We start from the raw sequence: 19,555 nt of genomic DNA, 5'->3' as shown, positions 1-19,555 counted from the left end.
GTTCTAAATGACAATCCTGGGCAAAAGTGTAAAATGAGAAGATTGTCTTTTTATACATTTTTTCCCTGCATTTTCTGTGCCTTCTCTCCATTGGGCTTTACTCTCCAGGTTCCCTCGGATCTTCCTGCTCTCCTGGGCAGCCGTCTCGAATGACTCTCTCTCAGCCAATGCCACAAGCCCTTCCCTTCATTCTCCACTCCAAGAAAACACACCTGTATTGTCCTCTTTTCTTGCACGTGCTCTGATTAGATAGATAGGGAATTAGTGGCAATAAATCACTTAATTGTACAGTCACCCTGCCACACCCTCAACCATCTCTTATGTTACTCCTAAAGAAATAATACTACAGCCCTTACGCCTGGCAAAAAATGCTGGCAATATTCAACCCTGGGATACAGAGAATCTCAATAAAGTCCTCTCAATATACATCCACCTGTGAGATCCACTCTTTAGAGCCAGCTGTAGAGGTAGTGACACAAGACCAAATTAGGATTGTTTGTCATGATCTAAATTCTTTTAAAGGACTCCTACAGATGCCTTTTGAAATCAGGTTTTTAAAATCCCTTTTATAGCTAATAATCGGGAGGCTTTGAGGGCTGTGTATAAAAGCACATGCCGTTGCAGAGTCCTTCCGTGGAGCCAGAGCTCAGCCAATCCTAATTTAAGAAGCAATTTCACCAGCGATCATAGCCCGTTAATTGTGACATTTTCATAGCCTGCCTTGTCTTTCTCAAAGTCAGATTCAGAAGGAGGCCTTTTTTGAGTAGATTCCACAGAAGTAGTATTCTATTGGTGAATATTTCAAGCGACTTCCTTTATGCAATAGCAGGAAAATAATTTGACAGTCAGTTTGAAAAATGTTTGTGAGGAACCAGCACAAACTGAACAGACAGAATACATTTCTTTTCATCATTTGCTCACATAAACTAAGTGCAGATCTTTTTTAAAAAAAAAAACTAAATTATTTTGTCCCTAATAATACTGTGAGGATACATTAGGTTTTGAATAAGTAAGCAGTACCAGAGAGTAGTTAGGAATTACTGACTATATTACTACCTAATTGGAATTAAGTAATTTGCATCCTGATATCACAAAGAAGTGCTGTATTTTTCTTTTACTTAATTCCATCACCTGATAGATTTATGTAATAGAATAAAGTTTATATAAATCATTTTCCATTTTTACTTTATTCTATGTTCATTAAGGAGAACTATGGCATATGATAAAAATTGTGAAAATTTTCTCTTGAATATATTTCTGGAAATTTCTTGCTAATTAAATCTGACATTTTGTATTTTGGTTTGTGACTGAGTTCTATAACACAAGTGTGTATAAATATGTGTGTACACAAGTGTGTATATATGTTGAGATGGATAAAGAGTAAGGCTTAGAGGCTAAAAATCATGTTCTATCCTGTCTTCTGGAAGACTGTTCCCTGGTCCTGACTGAGTGAATAGCTAACAAATTGAGGGGAATAAGATTATTTATAAAGAAGGAGCAAAGTTCTATTTTATTATGCCCATTTGGGTGAAGAGACATTTAAATATTTGAAATGGAAAAAATAAAGGCAAAGGTGGTAGATAAGCACCCCCTTATACCCTCTGCCTGTGTAATATGTCTGTCTCATCACAAATTACTTAGTCTCTGAATTTAAAATCAAAACAGAAAAGAAGTTGTGGTAGGTAGCCTCTAAGATGGCCTCCATTGATTCCCACCTCCTAGAATTCATACCCTTGTGTATTCCCCTCCCCTTGAGTGGGGGCTGGACCTGGTCAATTGTTGCCAAAAAGTATAACATGAGAGGAGTGAAGGTATGTCACTTCCAAGATTCAAGACAGCAGTTTCTGTCTTGGGTGCTCTCATTCTCTCTGGGATCACTTGCCCTGGGGGAAACCAGCTGCCTTGTCATGAGATGCCTGGTGAGAGAGCTTCAAGTGGGTGTCCTCCTCAGTTGAGCCTTGAGGTGACTGCAGCCCTAGCTGACTTCTGATTGCAACCTTGCAAGAGACCCTGAGCCAGCCCACCTAGTTAAGCCACTTCCAGCTGCCTGATCCACAGAAACTGTGAGACGATATATGTTTGTTATTTTCAGCCCCCAAGTTTTGGGGTAATTTGCAACTGATACAAACGTTTTCCATTATAAATCTAAGAATTTAGTGATTTGAAAAACATGAATGATATTTCAGTTTTTGCCTCATTATATTACCCTTGACCAGTGCAGTAATAATGTATGGAATCTTCTATATAATATGGTAAATTATTTTCAGCACTAGTGATAAGTCTACATGTTTTGAATAAAGATCTTTCAACTTTGAGATTTAATTTGTTCATTCATATTTCATTGTTTCTTTTTCTTTCTTTTTTTTTTTGCTGAGGAAGATTTGCCCTCAGCTAACATCCCAATTATTGAACTTTAAATGAACATTTCTTTGTGTCCAACAAAGCACTAAGTATCAATAATTTCCTGAAAGCATTTTGTCATAAAACTCTTGATGATATATTCAGGTGCCTGTTAAATGGTTTAAAGATCTATGTAGGATTTTCCTCCCTCTAGACTGAATTTGTTGATAATGATTATGATACATCTGTTTATTATCTATGCGCAGGCACCATACTTTGTGCTTTAAAATATTCACCTCCATTATCCTTATTCCCCTGTAAGACAGATGGCTGTAACCCATTTTCAGATAAGGATCCTGAGGTTTAAAGGGTTAAGTAACTTTGCCAAATTCACACAGCTGGTAAGTGCCGGCGCTAAGAACTTAACCCAGGATTCTAAAGCTGATAATCAACGTGGCTCCAATTCTGGTTCTCCAAACATTTACTTATTGATACCAAGGTCTAGCTAACTAAACAAAACTGATCAGAGAACATTAATAATTAACACTTATCAAGCACTTGCTATACGTCAGGCACTGTCCTAAGTGTCTACATGTATTATTTTATTTAACCACACAATAACCCTTTAATAAAGAGATATTATCCATGTTTTACAGATATGCCCCGTGAAGCCAAGGAAGCTAAGAAACTTGTCCAAATTATTGCAGAAGTGTCAAACTGGGATTCAAACCTATGTCAAAGTCTCTTCTGCTTCCTTAACTCCCTAACTACAACAGCAGAAGAGTGGGCAACAAGGGTCCACAGCAGGATCCTATCCTCTGGCTTTATTTTACCCGGTCCATGAGAAAAGTACCAACAAATCATATCTCTATTGTTTTTACCTGTGACATCTTAAAAGCAACATGGATGTTAAGCCACCAAAATCTGTCTTCCTCTCTTTACCTTTAATTTCTGCCTATTTCTCTTAGAACAACTTTCTGTTCCACTACTGCTGGCAGTCTAACACACAGCATCATTTGAATATTTGTGGAATCTATTTTCAATTTGTTGCAGTATTTAAAAGGTCAGATTTTGTAACTCCCCTTAAAAACCTTTGGAAACTTGCCATTTTCCAGAAAAATGAGTTCTACATTTCTTCAAATGACATGGAGATCACATGACATGGCTGGAATGAATCTGGAAAGGTCTGTGTCTCAAAGCTAACAGAAGTGTGACTAGATTGAAAAAAGGATCCTCTAAAAGACAAGTAAGGAATATTGCAAGGTTAATTTTCCTTCATAGTTTTTCAGAAGGCCAAAGACTACTCTGCTTTGAAATATCAGTAGTCTGTGATACTACGCAGAATATCTTCTCAGAATAGACTCTTGATACAGATGAGATCTTCAGAAAAATATATTTAAGCCCCCAAATTCAAAAATCCCATTATACACTATGTGGTAAACTGAAGTAATGATCCCAATTCTTCACTCCCAGGTAGTAGTATTAAACATCCAGACCCTTGCCATAGCCTCATCGTCACTAGACTGGACTTCTCCTCCCCTTGACTTTGAGCTTCGACATTGACTGCTGTGGCAGTCAGAATGTGCTCCTGCAGTTAGGCATGCTTTCTACTGCTGCAACCTTTTGCTTAAGGTATCCAATGATTTAAGAAGGATGAAAGCTACGTGGAGCCAACACAGTCCCAACCCAAGCTTGGAGCCAAGCCCAGCCTATATCAGCTAGACACCAGTGTGAAATTTCCTTCTCTACCTCAAGAGATGACATAGTGTATTACACAAGAATCAAGATCAGGATAGAGGCACAGACCCTCAGCAGCAGGCTAGGCTCCTGTACTAGCTCACTGACGCACTTCCTCAATTCAAACCTGCAACCTGGGAAAATTACAGATTACTGCAGATCACGAACCTTGGCTTTATTTTAGAAGAGTCAAAACTGAAAATGGTAATGGTGTGAATATTAAGGGTTTACTGACTTTTTGCAGCCTTGTTCCTTTGGTTCATGCTATTTATTCTTCCTGGAACGCCTTCTTTGCCTAATGAAACCTTGTTTATCCTACAGGAGTCAGTTAGAATGTTGTTTCCTCCATAAAATACTCCCAATCCACGTAATTAAATTAATTACTTTAGCTCCTGAGAGACTTCATAATAGTTTGTATTCCTATTATTGCAGTGCTACTCGAAGTGTGGCAGCCCGTGATGAGACATATAAAAGCAACTGGGAGTAAGCAATTAGGAATTATTAAGCAATTTGACAGTGATTTTATGTCTGATATACTTAATAATTTTTTAAATTGGCCTTGTATTTGTTGTTTTTTTAAGTAATTCACTTTTATTGTGTTTTTATAAATATTGGCCCATGACAGATTCAGAGTTAAAAAAGAAAAGGTTCCTCATGACAGATATTTTGAGAAATACTATATTATAGCACTTATTTCATACTATCCAAAAAGAAAAGGTTCCTCATCATAGATATTTTGAGAAAGACTATATTATAGCACTTATTTCATACTATCCAGCATTATAGTTAATTTACATACCTGTCTTGCCCATTACCTAGCTTGCCTGCCTGCCTTGTTTTATCTGCCAAAGCTGATATCACAGTGCTTGGAGGGACACAAGCTCAGAAGGTGATATGATAGAAATGGAGTTGAGATTCTGTAGTCTTACACTTAACCTGCACTTTTAATATTCTCTATGGAAAACAAAGAGTAACTTTCTTTTGTTTAGCCCCCAATTATTTTTATTGTAGGCCACTACCCCATAAAGCAAAAAACAGATTCTTTACCTGTACTTTGTGACTCATTCTATCAAGGCTTTCATGATTCTATACTCACAGAAACAAACATCCACCTCACATCTGCATGATGATTTTTGCAATGAAACATGATATCACTTTATCTTCAAACAAAACAAGGACAAGTTCACTGTGGCTACAGACTTACTAATGGACTCAGCACCAAGGCATCCATGCTAGGCTTTCAGCCTCTTTTTTGCTAGGCTCACTGTTTGCATAACAAGCTATGCAAGGGACACCCAGAAACCCCTCTTTATAGTTTTGCAAGGTGGTCAGAATGTCACTATAATAAACACAAGCTGAATGATTTGTGATTTGAGGATGATCCAGCATTTCATAGATTAAACATATTTATACAGCGGTAGCCTTGCTGTCACTTAGCAGATGAGATCTCAGCAGTCCTCAGTGCCTGGCTTCTCATACAGCTCCTCACCTCAAGCCTTGCTGTAACCCAAGAAGTCCCCCTAAGGATCTTGGTAGACCACCTAAGGATTAGAGAAACTGGCAATCTTAAACTATGCTCTTTTCCTTTTTTGAATACGACCAAAATAAAAGCAGTGATACCTAGAATCAACTAATATTTATAGCTATGTACTTAGTGTGACAGAAACATGAAAATGCTTCCCTAGCACTGTTCCCAAATTATAACTGAGTTTCTGGATAGAGGAATGCTTCATTCCTCTATCACCTTCTGTTCTTTCCTAATATTTTTGTCACAGAAAAATGAATAGTGACTATAGTGGTTAGTTGAGAAGAAGAAAGAGAAAAGCAATTAAGAAGTCATTTTAGGGTCACAGCATGAACTTGCATTAGAAAATTATAGTCATGCACAGCCTTATCTTTCTAATGGCCCATTATTTAAGTAGGGAGTTGGGTAGATAGGGCCCTTAGGAAAAAACTGGTGAAACTACATTTGACTGGAGCTCTTTTATAGGAAAGTCTGGAGCTGGGTGGTTGAGAAGCATAACCTCTATATTTAATCCTTTAATAACAGTGCTTAAGGCAAATTTTAATACATGGATGTTTACTCAAAGAACAGGGGAGAACTTATCAATTACCAAGTTATTTTCCCTGAAAATCTTGAAAATCTACTATGAGGCTTTGAAACCTGTTTTCAATTTGGTTTTTGTTTCTCTATTTTCTTCTTCTCGAAAAACCTGGTTTCATAATTCATAATTTATATAATGTTCCCTGAATATAGCCACATGGTAAAAAGCAAAATAATTTCCTGTGTGTACTGAATATTAGTGATCTAATAAACGAATTTTAAAATCATAGTTTCAGTTACCATGGCAGTAGTTACCAAACAAATATTAGTAATGACTGCAAACAGGAAACACAACCCAAGAATGACTCTTCAGTAAGGCATTTATAATCAGGAAGAAGACTCAGTTTGTATACTTTATAGCTGTAGGGGTTGTAATTACTACAGCCGTAGCCGTTTAGGAACTTTTTCACATTCTAATACATACAAGCTGCTCTCTCATTTCTTTTCCCGTTGCTGTAAATGAAATAGGAATCCCTAATTATAAAATTTGCAAAACTAGGAATTAACGTTAGGAATCACCACCAAAACTGCCCATACTCTGTGTTAGAAATCTAGTGTACTGCTGATACGTCAAGAGTTCACTGACAGGTATTAATCCCAGTTGTGCTTACTTTCTATCTTTTACTTTGTCATTTCCTTTCCTTTCCTTTTTTGCTCTATCATTCCTCACAACAGTATAAATTCTGTAACACAAGGTACTTCATCTTTTTTGTTCATACTATACCCCCAGAGGCTAGAACAGTGCTTGGCACATAAAAAAAGTACTCACATAGTTTTTAAATGAATCATCTTATTTTGGGAGAGAGAACTTTTAAAGACAATAAAAGCTCCATTATTTTTCATTTTCCTGTAACTAAATAGCAAGGAAAGCCATACATCACTCCTAGGCTTAATTCGACCCATGCTAAATGCCTTTGAAGCTTCATACCACAGACTTAAATTAATTAAACTTAGTATCTTCAAATATCCCACAAATATCAAAAAAGTGAATTAAGTAAAAACAAGTTCAAAAATAGCTAAGATTTATGAAAACAAAGTATTCAGTTTAGTCTATAGGTTTCCTCATGGAATTCACAGAAGTATAAGATTTATACACTAAGCCATTTCACTAAAATCACACATATATTTATATATTCTTGTTTTGCGTGATTTTTAAGCACTGTGGAACACTGTTATACTTGATAAACTATTGATAATATTTTCCACTGTCAAGAAGAGTCACAGGGTTTGGAGAAATTTTAGAAATCACTTGCTTCCCCTATTGATTTTTACAGATATGGAATCTGAGATCTAAAGTGGTCAACATGACAAAAACTAGAGTGGACCCACATCTATGAACTCTCAGCCCAAAGTAACTTGAACGATATCATACTGATAAACAGAAGTGAGAACACTGCTCCATACTACAGAGGATCTTTCCATACACTATAGCTCTGTCCATATACGGGGTACTTACTGACCTTTTGTAATTTCTGAACACACTGTGGTGATTTGGTTTGTACAAAAACTTACATTCAAATTAGCATGGGGCCAACTATATTCCTACTTCTGGTTCTCAGAAAAAGAACATAGGAAGTAGGCCTCTTTTACCAATTTATCATTCTCTTTCTCCTAAGTAGGCCCCTCAGAGTAACCCTTGTTGCTCCCTGATGGTCAACGACGTTACTTCCATGCTCACAATGCTGGTATCATCCTGGAGCTCAGTGAGAGCTTCATGAAATAGTTGATCATTTTCGTGTTTCCCACTGCTTCTCAACAGATCTTCTTGTATGAAGAATGGGAAATTTAAAACAACAACAACAACAAAAAGCAGTTCTCCTCCCAGGATTGAGTTTATTTTTTTTTAACTGCTCTATTCTTAGCTGTCCGGTCTGCCATTCCAGTGGCACTCTGAGCACTTTGCTGCTAGGGGAAAGAGAAGTTTAGCCTACCACGATACGTTTAAGGCTTTCTATGAACTCTGGAGTTCAGCAGGTAGAATAGACTCTTCTACAGCCCAACCATGAGTGCCTATATACAGTTCCAGATGTCACTGGTTGAAATCCCAAAGCAGAGAGCCAAATGCAGGGTCAATACTGTTCAGGATCATATTAAGTAGCTAGGCGGCAGCATTAGCATTGCTCCCAACAACAGTTGGGAAGTTGGAAGAATCCTAGAAGATATGGTCCAGAATATTATTGGAGTTTATGGAATTTCTTTGCCTGTAAAAGTCTCCCAAAAGTTCCTTTTCATGATACTTTTACTTTATTTAGACTTTGTCTCTGTCCAAAGGTCAAAAGAAACTAAAGGTATACTAAGGGGCAGTATACTAAAGCGTACATACAACATGGATAAAGTATAAAGTACAGAAAACCAGTTGGGTGGTAATTTTATTGAAAAAGAAACCACTTCCTCCAATATAATTCCTTTAAACAAACAAAAATGTTGAAATGTATCTTTTGTTATTTCTCTTTCTATAATCTGGTAATTCATTCACCATATATTTAATGAGCAAGGCAGGGATATAAGAGAACCTAGAGGCTAGGTGGCATGATGGAAGGAGCGTGGATTCTGAAGACTAAAGTTCAAGATCATACTTAGGTTCTGCCAGTGTGAGATTAACCTATCTAAGTCTCAGTTTCTTTATCCTTAAAATGAGGCTACGGTCTACTTCTAAGATTGTTTTGAACAGCAAACAAAATAACTATGCATATATAAATAGGATATGAATTCATCTCTCAAGAAGTTAGCAATCTAGGTAAGAAGAAAACTATAATCTAGAGGGAGAAAGTGATGAATGTCTTAAGAGTTACAGATAACATGCTTTGGGAATTTGGAAAATAGAGATTTTGCATTTAGCTAGGAATAAGAAGAAAAGCTTTCCTGGAGGATGGTGCATGGGGTTGGGGGAGTGTCTTGAAGGATGAGTAAGATTTAGTATTGTAGATGAGCAAGCAAAGTCAAGGGGTAAGGCGATGCTACACAGCTGATAGCCAGTAGAGATATAAATCCCCAATTCTACTTCATGGGATAGCATAAAGGAACAAAATCAATAGAAAACTTACTATATTCTATTCAAACCAATAGTCAGGGCAAGTTAGAGAAAGTGACTTTTCATATCCAATTAATGTAATGAATCACACCATGGGTTAGAATAGATAAAAGCCCAGCTAGGACTTTACTTTCTTCTGTACTTGTTCTGAGACAGAGTAACTGCCTCTAAAGCAAAGCTCTGGAAGCACCTTGCCCTCCCGTTAGCCCTAGTCTTGCCAATGATTCTCGCAGCAAGAACGGCTTCAAGCAGAGAATCAAACTGTAGATTTGAGCATCCAGGTCACCATTTCCTTGTCTTTTCCACTTCAACCAGGGGCCACCTAAGAGAAAAGGCTCATTCTAATTTCTAATGGAAATAATCTTTGTGGTTCAGCACTCTTTCCAATTGTAATCACTTGGTTTCACTATGTTTTTTTGGCTAATGACAAAAAACTTTTGAAACAAGTTTGGAGACTGAGAAAGAGGATTTTTAGTGACCTGTAATCTTTAAAATGCATCTCATCTTTTAAAAATAAAATTCAAGAAACAAAGAAGAGTCCTAAGAAAAATATGCAAGATGTTGGGATCAAAAGACAGAGGTTAGAAAGAAGGCAAAAAATGATTAAGGTGTAAAATTAAAAGCCCTGCAACAATTTCAGGCAGCTTAAGGGAAATTACCAGGGTTCTCTTTCTCTCTGGTATGCTTTTAAAGAAAAAAGTGATTCTCCTGGGACAGTAACACAGAAAGGAAAGAGGAAAACAGTTGGCTGTGGGCCATGATTTACCATTCACCACAAAATGAGACTCTGTTTCTGCTTCTCAAAGGCCATTGTTTTTTTCCAAGCAGACATGGGATTTTCTTACATAGAGTCTATTATAATGAAGAGATGTAAGACATAAGGAAGAGATCTAGACGTATAACTCAGAAGACAGGGCAAAGACATAAAAGTCAAATTCTACTTTACAATATTATTAAAACAAAAACTCTGTATAACCAAACCAGCTCCCACATCCTAGCAACAGCTCACTTACTTCAAACAAAACAAAATATAGCAAAATCTAATTATAAAAATCTCTTGTCTTTGTGATGGTGGGTTTTAACTGGTAATTAATCCAAATTTGTGCAAATGATGTGGACACCAACTTCTCCTTTTATAGACCAAGAATCCTATAACAGTATCATCCACCTAGATTGTTGTAGAATAAAGACAACCCTCTTTAATTCTTTTTACACTAAATGTTAAAGAAAAAAAATAGGTAACATTTTTCATCTGCCTGGGGAAAACTCCTTATGAAATCAACATTATAAGGGTTTTAGAAGGAAAAAATGCCATGTATCTTAAAACAGAAGATTCTAGTTTTATTTAAATTGTTGTGCCTTGTTCCAACTTCCAATCTGGCTTTTCTAAAGGTACATTCAAACTGTGTATTACTTTTCCTGTATACCCAAGTCAAAAACAAAGGAGACGTGAAAACTATCTAGGCACCAAAATAGGATGAGAAGGTACTGCTAGTAGATCACAGATAGTCTTGTAATGTTTCCTTCTTCCAGTGTGTTAGAAAACAATTTCTAAAGGGAATGTAAGTTTCTTTTTGAGATTTTGACTAAGACTATGAAATGTATTCCTGGGATCTCCAAACTTTGTACTAAGAAACTTTCTGTCAAATCCACAGAGAGCAAGTCTGTTGAGGGTACTATACGGCACTGAGAGGGTATGGTTGGCAGTCAAACTGGACATCTTTGAGGTCTTTTAGTAGTTTCCAATTTACTGATTGAGGATTCTGCCCTGAGAATCACCAGTGACAACAAAGTAGCAAAGCAAGAATTTGTTATTGTCGTTGGATTATCTGTAAAAGCTTTAAATTTATGGAATTCGTTTTCTTGGGGGTGGGAGAAGGAGAGGAGTAGGAGGATTAGAGAGAAGGATAAAATTCTTGGTTGAAAAGATAACCTTTTAAAGTAAAGGGGAGATGGAGGAGAAAAATTACACAGTATATCAAGGGCATTATCTACCATAATCCATATTTAAAACTAAGGAAATTGTTTATAAATAATGTCTGGATTTTTCCCTTGCAAGCACATACAATTCTTTGGACTTTCTCCCTCAGAAATATTCTTCATTGTCTCAATTTCAAAATAACTTTTGGATGTTGACTTTTTTTCCCTTTTAGGTAGATTTTATTTTTCTGAGCAGTTTTAGGTCCACAGCAAAACTGAACATAAGGCACAGAGTTCCCATTTACTTCCTTGCCCCCCTCCCCCAATATCAATATCCCACAACAGAGTAGCACATTTGTTACAACTGATGACCCTACATTAACACATCGATAATCTCCAAAGTCCATAGTTTACATTAGGGTTCACTCTTGGTGGTGTACATTCTATGGGTTTTGATAAATATATAATGACATTATAGCATCCTACAGAATAGTTTCAGGACCCTAAAAAATCCTCTGTGCTTCACCTATTCACCCTTCCCTCCTCCCTAAAGGATGCTGACTTTTAAAAAGTAGTTTTTGAATCAGTACTTAAAAGCACAAACAAGACCCCCAAATTTTAGACAAGTACTAAATTAAGTAGCTCTCACACACTTGAAAAACAAGATAAGCAGTGTTCATCCACAGAAGGCTAACTAAGTGGCAGACAAAATGCTTTCCTGGTGGCAAGAAAGATTAACAAAAAAATTAGTGTCATTTAAAAGCAAAGAAAAGAATAAGAAACCAAATGGGAAGAGAATAGAATGCAATTCTTAGGATTTATGTTATGTTTTCCTGTCCTTGAATTCGCTTTTGAGTGCTGGTTCTAGTCATAACGGACTGTTTTCCCATTGCAACTTTTTATTCTTCACCAGCTTCCTAACCTAATATTTTGGACTTGCGTACATTTTCAAAAAATCCAGTTCTGAGCATGAAACAGAATTAATGCTCAAGTCAGGAACTTTGCCTTTAGAAGATGAAATAACAGCAATACTGGCAACGATAGTGAGCAGGAGAAGAAAATTAAGTTCTATTTTTTCCCCTTTCTCTGCAAAACTTCCTTCCCTATTTGATAAGGGACAGCTACCTTAAATTTACCGCAAAGTAAATATGAGCCTGGAGCCAGATCTTTCGCACAGAACGTTACACTGGAATGTGACATCAGCATTCTTTCTGAGTCACAGTCTGGTCCCCACCCCTTTCTCCCAGGAGACGTGAGGCTCCCATAACCAGGGAGTGGCGCAGGTAGGGCTGTGGGTCCTGACGCCCGGGGGCAGCCAGGCGGGAAACGTCTCCAGGCGCTAAAAACACTGGTGACAATCGCCACTTGAGGCTAGCTGCCAACGAGGATGAATGTTTTCTTTGAGAGATAACTCCCTAAGAGGGAAGCAGTGCTTTGGAAGTCAACTAATGAATGACCAAAAAAAAAAAAAAAAAAAGAAGAAGAAGAAAAATCATCACCTTTCACGTTATCACCAGCCGCGGGTGAGAAGGAAGCGCATTCAATCAGCACTCACTCTAGCGAGCCCCGGGCAGCCAAGCTGGGAGGGGAGGAGGTCTGAGCTGTCAAAGCCACATCAGTGCCCCTAAACCACAGAGTTGAACTTCCTGAGACAGGAAGAAGCGTTACGTTCTCGCCCAAACTCGCCCCAAACTCATCCTTTTCTTTCGGGGAGGCACAGGCGCAGCTGAAACATCTTAAGGAAAGTTTCAGACACCTCCAACCGTTGGACGTGGTCAGACGGAAGAGAAATGTCCTGCGTCCGCCCTCGCGCGCCCAACTCGCCGTCGCTCCAGGGGTTCAGGAGTTAGTGGGGCCGCAGGGCACCCCCTCTACCAGGAGGGGCGGGTACCGGGCCCGGGGCTCCGGAGACCGGGAGCCGGCTCGCGCCGCCGGCAGCCAGGGGGCGGCGCCCCGCGCAGGTGAAGCGGCCGCTGCCCGCCGCCCGCGCCCCCTTACCTTCTTCACTTTGGTCTCCAGGTCCATGTTTGGGTGTCAGAGGGGCTCCTCCTTCCGGCCGCGATCTCACGCCCAGGCTCGCCTGGCCGCCGGCTCCGCTGCGGGTACCACGATGGGAGTTATGTGGCGGGACTCCGGCACCACCGCCGCAGCCACTCGCCGGCGCCGTCAAACTTCCGCCGCCCAGTCCGCCGCAGCAGGCCTGCGGCGGGGACCGGGAACAAAGAGGCCCAGGCAGCCAATGGAAGCCGGGCAGCGCCGGGCAGCCGCCAATCACCGAGCGCCGCACGCACCTTCGCGGCCCGAGCGCGGCGCTGGCAAGGTGAGGGGCGGGGCCTCGCCCGGGGCGGCGCCCTAAGGAGTGTGCCCTGACCTGATCTCTGCGGGTGCACCGGGCATCTGCCGACCCGCTCCTAAAGAATTGGGGCCCAGCCTGCCTCCAGCTGGAGATGAGGAAAGGCCCTTTCTATTCTGGCAGCTTGTACCTGTGTTTGCCTGGGACCTTAGATATGTGTCCTGGGGAGTACTTATCCCACTACTAGCTTCTTGGGTTATTTTCAGGGCAAAGAGAAAGACAAGAGATTGCGGAGATAGTTAGGAATCCCTGTGATGGGCATTGCACCCTAATTTCCCTATTGCGTGGTGGAACTGGCCTTTTCTCGAATGCTTTTCTCCATAGTCCCAAGCCCTGGCAAGGAACTTCGTCTTATAGCCTTAATGTCGATGAAGATTGTTATGTATGTTTTCTTAGCATTTGATTGTTCAAAAATGAGGATGATGTGAATCACTTCAGAGGCAGGTTGTGTCATTCCTCTGGAAGTACTAGAGGCTTGTTCTTCATCCCTGCCAAGTGAGGTGCCGTGAGGCTGCTCATGTGTCTCATGCTTTGGTGAGGCAGCGTTTCATAGGTGTAACAAGCAGGACTGAAGCACCAGAGCTGGAACCGTCTCATGGCCTCATTCAGGAGCAATTGGAATGAATACCATCAGATTGGTGGATCTGGAAGGAATCCTCGGAGTATTGAGTCTAGCTTTCTTATTTTGCAGGATACCGAGGACCTCAGCGGTTCAGGAAACTGCCCAATTTCTTAGTCTAGTGCTCGTGAGTCTTGAAGCAGGTCTCCAGCAGGTTTGAGACTGTCAACACAGCATTTTGACTAAGTAGAAGAGAAGAGTCCTTTGTTTTTTCTTTCTTTTGGCTTTGTGGTAATGACAAAAAAAATCATTATGAGTAGACAGCATGTGATCTCCTAATCCGGCGTCTACTTTTACAAAAAAAAAAAAAAAGTCCCAAATAAAGTAGATATTTGGGTCCAGATGTCTCTCCACTTTGCCTCTGGAAATTTGGTAACTGAAAACACCCAAAATTCATGTTAGCCAACAATTTCAACCTTGCTTACTTGGCTATTTGTTAACATTGTTCAACAGAGCATTGATATATAATGTGCATGTTTTTCCTTATCCTATTAATAAACTAAAAATGGAATGACCAAAATGGAACATGAAGTTTTCTTCTCACTAAAAGTACAACTTTCCCATCCCATTTCTCAAACCATCCTAAAACGTTTAGGGCCCTGCAAAGTTTACCTGGTGTAAGCTCCCTGAACATGAGGTTTAGCTATGACAAGGCAATTTGATCTCTTTTGGGGAACTTAGATGGAAAATGTCTAGTAAAACAGTTTATATAAAGCATCAAACAAATGTTGTAACATAAATTTTGGGTTTATTTGATGGGATTTCAGAGATGACACTAAGAAAAAGATCTGGAAACATTTTTTTTTACTGTCATTTTCTGCTCTTCTCTCTCTTTCCTCCCAACCCTCCCAACATCACTTTGTGTGTATTATAATCGGCAAGGATAGAGGTTGAAATTCAGTGATTTCTATCTGGACTCATTTCTGTGCCAATTATATAGAAAATAAAATTAAGGTAGATAAGTGTTAGATTAGATTGTGAGTCCTTATTTAGCTGTTCCAGTGTTAAGCTAAAGCGATGTTAAGGAGTTAGAACTGGCACTGTTTGATGACTAGATGTAGTTGTTGACAGAGGAATGAATAGAAGATGGCGCACATGTTTCTGGCTTGATCACCTAGGTAGATGCGTCAGAAGAAGAGAAAATATGGGATGAAGAGCAGGATTTTGTTTAGTCGTGCTCTCTTTGGGGGGTGGTGGAGATAAGGGATACAATTTTGAATATATTGGGTTTGAGGTTGGGATAGTGAAGTGAAGTATCCAAATATCAATCTTAGAGATGAGACCTAGACTGGAACGGTGATTTAAGAGTAACATCCTACATCCCAATTGAAAGCCATAGGGTGGAATAAGATCAGCATCAGAGATTGCAAAATAAAAGAGAGTATCAGTAACTACAGTTGAGCGAAGCTGAGCGAAAGAAGCACAGAAAGGAGATGAGGGCTAGTCAGAGGGTAAGAAAAAAATTTGGAGTAGAGTCCTAGCAACCAAGAGAGAAAATTCAAGAAGGAATTAGTCGACAATGTCAGTTGTAGGGAAGAGTCGAGTGCCCATTGGATTTAACAGAAAGGAAATCATTGGTAAACTTGGGAAATGCTAGCTATATTCCACATGAAATAGGATGAGGGCCAAAGTAAGGCAGTAGCAATCGGGGTAGAGAGTTAAATGGAGTAACCGATGATATTAAAAGGTAGAAATTATTGGTATTGATTGATTGGTTTGAAGGGAGGGAAGATAAGGAATCTAGAATGACTCTCAGGAATCTATTTTTGATGACTGGTATGGTGAAAGTAACTCACTTCTTAAAGTAAGAAACAGAAGAGAAGGAAGACTGAGAAAGTTAATGGTTTTAGTTTTATACGTATTGATTTTGCAAGGACAATTGGATCCGCGTCTGGTGGTCAAATGAAAGATCTGGGCTAGAGATACAGACAATTGATTATAAATACACAGGCACACACACGTACATATACATATGTGCATATAAACACACACACGGTAAACATGCTGTGAGCACTGGGGAAAGGAAATACCAATGGAAAAGTTTTCTACACCATGTCAGGTGAATTTTCAAGATAGAGACGACTACACCTGCCTCCTCAATTATTAATGTGGTCCCAGGAGTCATCTTTAGAAATGTTAATCATTTATTAACACCTGTTGAGGAACTCCTGTGCTACCGATATAGCTATTATTGCTCATTAGCAGCTTCTACAGGATTACACATTGTTCTATAGGGATACACCAACATATTTCAGAGCAAACGATTACCTATAAAAAATTTTGTAATTGACCAAACATTGGGGATTGGCTAAGTAAATAATGGATGATCCATATGATAGATTTATCACAGGTTCTGAACAATAATACTTAAGAATTTTTGCAATAGTAAGCAATTATTAACATGATGGGAACAAAATAGTATATAGAATTGTATATACATTATGCTCACAGCTATGCAAAAATACCATGCACAGAAAAAGAACATGAGGAAAATACACTAAAATGTCAGCAGTGGTTTGTCTTTGATTGATGTGTCCATGGGGATTCCTTCCTTCCTTTAAAAAATAATTCCATGGTGAGCATGACATATTTCTTAATGGAAAAACCTTATTTAAAAATATATTGTTCAAAGCATTTTAGGAAAATGGTGGCAGTGGCAGCATAATTTTCAATCTCTTTGACAACCCTCATTAAAAAAAACAAAACAAGACAAAAACCAGATCAACTGGTTAGCAAAACCAAAAGCCTATAGACAACCTTTACAATCAGACTAGGTGACAAGTTATCTCTGTAAATGCCAAAACACAAGAGGTGAGGTCGAGAGCCATAAGATGTGTATTTCTAAACAATTCTGTAGGGGGAGGGACAGAAGCAATAGAGCAGCATCTGATGGACAGGAGAACCCGAGATGTTCTCCTCCAGTTATTCACTTAAAAACACTGCAGGCCAATTTTATAACGGTAACTGAAACAGTGAGAATGACTGAAGGGCAGAAGTGATCTCGCCCCCTGATATCTTAAAACTGACCCTCCAGGACTCCCTTCCAGGAGAGGGTCCCATAATAAGAAACTGCTTTGAGGGAAATCAAAATTGAGTGGGATGGAGCAGAACAGACAGTGGAGAGTGAAAGGCTAGAGGAGCACTCTCCAATACGGTAGCCAGTGTGGTTACTTAAATTTAAGTTAATTAAATTAATTTAAGCAATTCAATTAAAATTAAATTTATTTTATTTAAATTATTTAATTTAAATATTAAATTAATTTAATAAATTAAATAATTAAATTAATTTAATTGCTAAAATTAATTAAAATTTAAAATTCAGCTTCTCAGTCACATGAGCCGTATTTCAAGTGCCTAACAGCTAGAAAGGGGAGCAGAGTCAGGAAACCACAAAAGCACTGCTGTATTTTTTAGCACTTCATAAAAACAAGGGGAGATGGAGATCTCTGAAGTTGGACACGATTTTCTGAACGCTGACTCATTGTAAAAGTTCAGGAAAATTAATATCACATAAAAATGAGCAACAGTAAATTACCAAGGTCAAGACCAATACAAAGTTATCATTAAGAAAAAAGAGAAAACAGAGCAGAATAACTTCCCTACAGATAATGAAAGAACATGAGAAAGATGTGTCCACAAAACAGAACAAAACTATTATTTTAAAACAAGCTAAAAGACGTTAAAAGGTTAATACATGCCAGGAAAGAACCACACAAAGCAGCATTAGAAAAACTCAGACGTGAGGTGACAGCGCTCAGGAAAGAATTAGAAATGAAGAAAGCAATATTACATAAATGAAGACTAAACTAAAGAGAATACAAGGGCAAAAAAACTGATAATGCCTAAGAAAAACGGAAGGTAAAAAAGAAGAAAATTTTTCTAAAAAATAAAAAAGAAATGAAGAAAGAAATATAAAGTATTCCAGAGAAAGTAACAAATAATGAAAATAGGATAGAAAGATCAAACATATGGATGATAGGAGTCCCTGAAGAAGAAAACCAAATCAAAGGAATGAACAAATACTAAAAACTATGATTCAAGAAAACTTTCCTGAATTAAAATAAAATGATATGAAACTAGATATTGAAAGATCACTAGATTTTTCTAGTGATGCGTACCTGAGAGGGAGAATGCTGACTCAAAATAACCAACACAAGACATATTCTAGTAAAATTACTAGACTTTGAAGAATACGAAAAAAAATCCTTTGGGTATCCCTCTAGCTTTAGGAAGGGATGTGGCTTATAAGGGGAAGAAAATTATATTATCATCAGACTTCTCTACAGTAATCATCTAGATCAGAAGAAAGTGGAGTAACATATTTAAGGTATTCATGGAAGATAGTGTGAGGCAAGGCTTTTATATGAAATGACTTTCAAGCATAAAGGGCACAGACAAACTTTTATCAACGGGGAACTGAGTAAATACAGTTCTCACGAGCCCTTCTTAAGGAATCTTCACATGACTGTTTTCTCCGTGTGTGTGTGTGTGTGTGTGTGTGTGTGTGTGAATCTTCCTCTGTTTTCTCCCATACAGACACCAGTCATTGAATTACACCCCACCCTAATCCAGAGTAACTTCATCTTAACAAAGTACATCTGCAAAAAACCTATTTCCAAATAAGGTCATATTCTGAGGTTCTGGGTGATTATGAATTTTGGGGGGACACTATTCCACCTACTACAGTGGGAGAACAAAAGCAACATAGCCACAATAAAACTCTTACTTGGAAAAAACAGAAGCAATCTATGGCCATTGTTCCAGAGCAAACACTGTATTATGCAGAATTGAAAATATAAGAACCAACTTTCCTGTTAGTGGAGTTAGTTCCTTCATCTTCTATCTTAGATGCTCTGCATTGTTACTCTGAGAAGTTCTTCCTTAACCATTGTCCCCTAAGGTAAATTTCTAGAAAGGCATTGTTTGAGATTTTCCTTTTGGAGAGCTGTGCTATCATAAGATCACCTTTTTGGAAGATTGGGGTATTTGGAATAACATAAAGGAATGAGCTATAGGCCACTTTTGCCAAGCGTGGGACTTAAGGTAACTATATGCCCGTCATTTTTATTTGAGGGGAAGTTTAAATCAGTATTTTTCAATCATGATACCAATGACGATTTGAGCCAAATGATTCTTTGTTGTAGGGGGCTGTCCTGTGTATTGTAGAATGTTTAACAACATTCCTGGCCTTGACCCAGTAGATGCCAGTAGCTTCCTGCCCCAGTTGTGACATCCCAGAATGTCTCCACGCTTTGCCAAATGTCTTCTGTGGAGCAAAATTGTCCTCAGTTGAGAACCATTGCTTTAAATGATTCCAGATATATATTATCTATTGCTGTTTAAGAAACCACCCTCAAACTTAGTGGCTTTAAACAACAAAAAGCATTTATTTTGCTCACAAATCTGCAGTTTGAGCAGGAAAGGCCATGATCCTTTGTCGCTGCTGCATAC

The 19,555-nt window shown here is 38.6% G+C and overlaps 1 protein-coding gene across 1 annotated transcript in view; it reads right to left on the bottom strand.

Moving 5' to 3' along the window:
- TES (testin LIM domain protein) overlaps positions 1-13,257 on the bottom strand; it is a 45,916-nt gene extending 32,659 nt beyond the window's left edge. The window contains exon 1 of the mRNA XM_058528721.1: positions 13,131-13,257. Within this exon, the coding sequence (XP_058384704.1) occupies positions 13,131-13,157 (27 nt within the window). The 5' untranslated portion in view covers positions 13,158-13,257. The remainder of the gene's footprint in view (positions 1-13,130) is intronic.
- Positions 13,258-19,555: the final 6,298 nt, after the last annotated feature.

Source organism: Diceros bicornis, chromosome 3 (assembly GCF_020826845.1).
Source record: "Diceros bicornis minor isolate mBicDic1 chromosome 3, mDicBic1.mat.cur, whole genome shotgun sequence".
NCBI lineage: Eukaryota > Metazoa > Chordata > Mammalia > Perissodactyla > Rhinocerotidae > Diceros > Diceros bicornis.
This window is presented reverse-complemented; position numbering and strand designations above follow the sequence as displayed.